Source organism: Triticum dicoccoides, chromosome 5B (assembly GCF_002162155.2).
Source record: "Triticum dicoccoides isolate Atlit2015 ecotype Zavitan chromosome 5B, WEW_v2.0, whole genome shotgun sequence".
Taxonomy (NCBI): Eukaryota; Viridiplantae; Streptophyta; class Magnoliopsida; order Poales; family Poaceae; genus Triticum; species Triticum dicoccoides.
Window position 1 is genome coordinate 462,186,277 of NC_041389.1, and position 5,512 is coordinate 462,191,788.

At 55.4% G+C, this 5,512-nt stretch overlaps 1 protein-coding gene across 1 annotated transcript; it reads left to right on the forward strand.

Moving 5' to 3' along the window:
- Window positions 1-541: 541 nt before the first annotated feature.
- On the forward strand, window positions 542-3,156 carry LOC119310824 (transcription factor bHLH130-like). The gene is made up of 5 exons (XM_037586445.1): window positions 542-1,259; window positions 1,470-1,984; window positions 2,089-2,154; window positions 2,368-2,436; window positions 2,777-3,156. The coding sequence occupies exons 1-5, from the start codon at window positions 746-748 to the stop codon at window positions 2,843-2,845; spliced, it is 1,233 nt and encodes a 410-aa protein (XP_037442342.1). The 5' UTR covers window positions 542-745; the 3' UTR covers window positions 2,846-3,156.
- Window positions 3,157-5,512: the final 2,356 nt, after the last annotated feature.

The following is a 5,512-nucleotide window of genomic DNA, read 5'->3' on the forward strand; positions in this document are numbered from 1 at the left end:
CGGTAAAATTTATTTTTAGAGAAAGTTGACAGGTAAGATGTTTTCTCAGTTTTCATAAAAACTCCTCTAGAAAAATGCCTTTTTGCGGCAGGGCGGTGGCGGCGGCTGACAGCGGATGGTGGTAGTCGGCGGTGTGGCGGTCGGCGAGGCGCGGTGGGTGTAGTGGCGGCGTGGCCGGACTCTTGTGGCGGCTGGGTGACGGGTAGTTGACGTGAAAGTTTTACGAAAATGACCATCTTTAAGTAAATATGCGATAAATTTTGGAGAATTTACAGAATCCCGTAAAAAGTTTGTGCGTTTAAGAAAACTGCTGCACAGTTTTTTTCCGCTCAACTTCCTCCTTTACGATGGCTTCGGATTGTGCTACGAACACTCATCGATGAAAGAGAAATATAGAGAGCAGGGAACGGTGGCCATGGCCGGCGGCATCATAGGTGCGGGTACCCTAGGACGGATCAAAGCGGTACCCTATCCACGACGGCACTTCCATCGTCGCCCCGGTAAACATCCGCCATTATAAATACCGCCGAAGCTCCCACTCCCACACGCCTAAACCGCTACGCGTACGCCCCCGGCCAAAACCAAAAGCCCCTCTCCCTTTCCGCCATTAAAATACTCGGGCCGGAAGAAACTCCCCGAAGCACCAGTGACCGTGCTAGGCTGCTAGCGTTGCGTATTGGTGCTGGTGGTATCGAGTTTCGTGCGGCGGCCACCGGTGTAACCTTTGGGAGGTGTTGGGTGGGGGATGTACGGCGCGCCGCTGTCCAAGGACCTCAACCTGCCAGTCCAGCACCAGCCGGCGGCGAACGGCGTGCGCACGCCGCCGCAGATGAGCTCCCCCGGCCTGCTGCGGTACCGGTCGGCCCCGAGCGCCATGTTCGGCGACGTGTGCGGGGACTTCCTCCCGGCCTCCGCGGGCGCTGGCGTGGGGCACCGCCAGGGCAGCCCGGACCACGCCGCCGACACCGGCTTCGCCCGCCTCCTCTCCGGCCACCACACCCAGCACCAGCCCGAGATGAGGGACAAGCCTCCCCGCCCCGCCGCCAGCCACTTCGCCGAGAACGCCGCCGCCTCCATGGCCTCGCAGCAGCAGCAGCTCATGTACCAGCCGCAGCAGCAGATGGCCGCCATGGAGGGGCTGTTCCGCACGGCAAGCTCCGGCGCCACGGACCCCGTCGCCGCCGGCGGCGGCAACGACAGCCTGCTCCGGCAGAGCAGCTCCCCCGCCGGGTTCCTCAACCATCTGAACATGGACAACGGTTGGTGCCTTAACCCCTTCTCCATTAGTCCTCACGAGCTCTCTTTCTTGGTTCTCGCGCTCGCCATGTAGCGGCACTGCAGCAGCAATCATGAGCTCGCTAGCTAGCTGGGAGTAGACAGCTTGAGTAGCTAGCTGCTTTCCATTTCTGGAACCGTCGCGTCGAGCAGTTAATGGAATACTGGTGCTGCTCTACTCCTAAACCCCGCAGGCTACGGGAGCATGCTCAGGGCGGGCATGGGCGGCGCCGCTGGCGGGGGAGGATACAGGAACGGCGACACGCGGCTCAAGGGGCAGCTGAGCTTCTCGTCGCGGCAGGGGTCGGTGATGTCGCAGATCTCGGAGATGGTGAGCGAGGAACTGGGCGATGGCGACAGCGGCGACGACGAGGCCGGCAGCAACGGAGCCGGCTACGGCGGCATCCCCGGGTACCCGGTGGTCGCCCCCTCGGCCGGCGCCGGCTGGGACGAGCCCTCGCCGTCCCCGTCGCCCTCGCTGCTGACGTCCGACGGCCTGCCCGGGCCGGCCGCGAAGCGGCGCCCGCGCGACGGCCCCGCCAACGGCGCGGCGCGGCAGCTGAAGCCGCAGTTCAGCCTGCCGGTCGGCAGCAAGCCGTCGCCGGAGATTGCGGCCATCGAGAAATTCCTCCAGTTCCAGGACTCGGTGCCGTGCAAGATCCGCGCCAAGCGCGGCTGCGCCACCCACCCCCGCAGCATCGCCGAACGGGTCCGTATACTCCACACAGCTCACCAGTCACCACCATGCCATGCCGTTACATTACGCCTGTATCTCGCCGGCCGATCGATCTTGACGTCGTGGTGTGCGTGCAGGTGAGGAGGACGAAGATCAGCGAGCGTATACGGAAGCTGCAGGAGCTCGTCCCCAACATGGAGAAGGTAACCAACCAACCAATCAATCAAAGCCGTACGGCACAAACGCCGAGGCCGTACCGGCACGGCCGTGGCCCTGCCGGTGCCAGGGATTTAACCCATTAGTAGTAAAAACAGTTGGGCCGCGCATGATTAGTTCTTTCCCCCATTTGGCCCGCGCGCCATGGGAGGACCACGCCCGCCGTGTGACTGATTTTTACTCGCTTGCCATGGCTGCAGCAAACCAACACCTCCGACATGTTGGATCTGGCTGTCGACTACATCAAGGAGCTCCAGATGCAGGTCAAGGTACGTATATGTATGTACGTATGTATGTTCTACAGATAATGCTACATTTTCGCTTCCGGAGACGAGGATAATGCGGCCATTTGCGTCGCTGTTTGTGCGCGTGGAAGCTCGCCGGAGATGTTAGGATCAGCCGGATCTGCCCTGTGAACTGGGGCAGGGGCAACTTTAATTAGGCCGATATCCAAACCACACGCGCATGGCATGCATGCCGTAGCTCCTACAAGTCCTAACTAACAAATTGACCAATTAGAAGCACCTTTTTTTTTATCCGCCGACCATTTTGAATTTTCTCCAAGTTGGTTGCTAACGGTGTGGTCTCTGTTGTTGATTTTTGCTGAAGGTGATGAAGGACGGCCGGGCGAGCTGCACCTGCGCGGCGGGCAGGCCGCCGAGGAGCTTCGCCAGCTGACGGACCAAGCTCGCCGGCGTCCCTTCCCTTCATTGCACGATCGTGGGAGCGGCCGTCGCGGAGCTGAAGACCAATGGCATGCTGTCATCAATCAATCAACCATCCCATCATCAAGCCGTAAACAGGAGGTCGAGCTAGTTGTAGTACTACATGAAGGCCATTAAAAAGCCCGCCGAGGCCACGGGCCCCACATGTCAGCCGCATTTGCCTTAGTTCTGCAGTCTAGCTTAGGTCGTTCATCTGTGAAGTGTACATACGTGCGTGCCCCGGAATAAAATCTCACTCACACGGCTGATATTTTTGTTGTCTCTTTTCACTGTAAACAAAGGTGTTTCTACGGGGAGTTGAGTTTGTGGCGTGCAGAGTGCGGCCGTGACCGCTGAGGCCGACCGGACCGATTGACTGACTGAATTGGCTTCCCGTGACAGCATCATGCGGGGTCGGATCCGGTGAAGAACAAACCGAGGGTTGGGTTCGATGCATGCATATGTATGTATGATGTCAGCGGTCGCTGTCTCCTGGCCCTCTGCCGCGATCGTCGATCCGCCTCCGCCCCTCGGCCGAAAACCGCGGGCGCTCGCGTCGCGTCGCGTGGCGGCGTACCGGTCTCGCGCGCCTCCCGCCGCGGGTTGCGTTGCGTGGCACGGCTGTTTTTCCGCACGAGGTAGTGAAGGCACGCGTGGTCCGATCCGTTGCTCGGCCGGGCTGGATTGGATTGGAGGTTGACCCGCGCGTCTCCGTGCCGGCGGCTGCTCAATCCCTGGATCGCCTAAAAGGGCTCTCTGTTATCTTCGCGGGATTTTTTTTCTCGAAAAGATAAAAATTAACCGGATGTACAAAGCATCTCAAGCATAATAAAAATACGAAAACACTAACGCCCACATGTGTGGGCGTTACCCAACTCGCCCACACATCTCGATCGTTCTTCAGTGCATTTTGCACGAATTTTGGCACGAAAAGTTTGATTTCGTATGCCACGTAGCACGGGGCTGGTGTGTGGGCGTTGGAGAGTTTGGGCACACGCTCGCACCACGCTGTTTGCCAGCCGCGCTGTGTGGGCGAACTAGTTTCTGCCCACACAGTCAACCACCTAGTGCATGCGCGTGTGAGCGAACTACTTTTCACCCACACGACACTCCTACGTTATGGATGGCAACTGCAGTTAGACGAACGTGGCAACTAGATAAACACACATGGCAACTGTGATTTTTTGCTAGACGACAACTACAGTTGCGCGTACGGCAACCAGATAAACACACATGGCAACTATGGTTGGACCATACATGACAACTAGGTAAACACACATGGTAACTACTATTAGACCATATGTGGCAAATAGTTAATCACACACGACAACTATGGTTGGACCACACGTGGCAACTAGGTAAACATACATGGCAACTACTGTTTGACCATATGTGGCAAGTAGTTAATCACACATGGCAACTACGGTTTGATTACACGCGGCAGCTACCATAAATTAGACATGACAACTATAGTTAATCAAAACAGGCAGAGTTGCCATGCTTTTACAACTACACTTGCCATCCCGGATAACTACATCTGCCAACCAGGATGGCAACTAAATCGTCATCCCGCGGTGTACCTATCGTAGTTGCGCCAGGACGTGTGGGCATTTTTGCTTCGTGCCACACGCGCAGGATAGAGATGGATAGTACTTGTTTACGTGTGGCAAAAAGTAGCCGCGTCCACACGCGTGAGCAATTCTAATGTCCGTCCACACACAACCCGTGTGGGCTACCTCCTGCTCACACCATACACGGTGTGTGGACACATGTCGTATATACCACACGTGTGGCAGTTATCGGCATCCTAAAAATAACATCGAGATTTCAAGACCACCGAAGAACCACTACAATGAGCCGCCGAATCACCGCTCCACTACCGGAGACGGCTTGACCTTGTCGATGACAGCCGAAAAGCCTTCATGCACGTGCCCATAAGGACCAACACCCTGGCCCCGCAGTCGTCGCCTGAAGCTGGAAGTGCTAGTTATTAACTAGAGGGGTGGTGAATAGACAATTTTTATGAAAGTCTCTGAAACTGATAAAGTATTTGAAGTCAGACAGGATAAACAAAGAACTAACCAGAATACAGCGAAAGATAAATTACATTAGCCATGCATGAATACTTGTAATGAACAAGAACTTGTAGAGGCTAAGTAGAACACATAAGATTTGGAAGATAGTCTGAAGACAATTATGCAAACAGAGGGAATGTCTTCACACAATGTCTTTGAACTGAAAAAGGCAAACAATGACTTCACGAAGCTAAAGAGTAAGTAAAGGAGTGGAGTGGTAGAAACAGTTGCTCGATAAATATAAGGATCTGATAGACCAGTTCCAGTTGTTGTGACAACTGTACGTCTGGTTAGGGAGGCTGAGATCGAACTCATAAGACCACGTCTTCACCTTATTTCCCTTGAGCTAATGTCACTTAGTCCTCGCCTAATCACTCAGGTAAGTATTCAATGTATACTTCCAAACTTTCACAGACTTCGTTCGCCGGCAATCCATAATGACTCATGGATGCTCAGAACATAACGGCTAACTGACTGGAAGATCACCGTCTTCAAGTGTAATAAGTCTTCGGTTCACGCGGAACAGAAAGGCTTCAGTGATGCATAACACTCGTTGGGCTCTGGGT

Excerpts from the sequence above, each read along its gene's own strand:
- LOC119310824 (XM_037586445.1), top strand. The coding sequence starts at position 746 with ATGTACGGCGCGCCGCTGTCCAAGGACCTCAACCTGCCAGTCCAGCAC. Across the intron at positions 1,260-1,469 it reads CCATCTGAACATGGACAACG|GCTACGGGAGCATGCTCAGG; the intron begins GTTGGTGCCTTA and ends TAAACCCCGCAG. Across the intron at positions 1,985-2,088 it reads CCCGCAGCATCGCCGAACGG|GTGAGGAGGACGAAGATCAG; the intron begins GTCCGTATACTC and ends GTGTGCGTGCAG.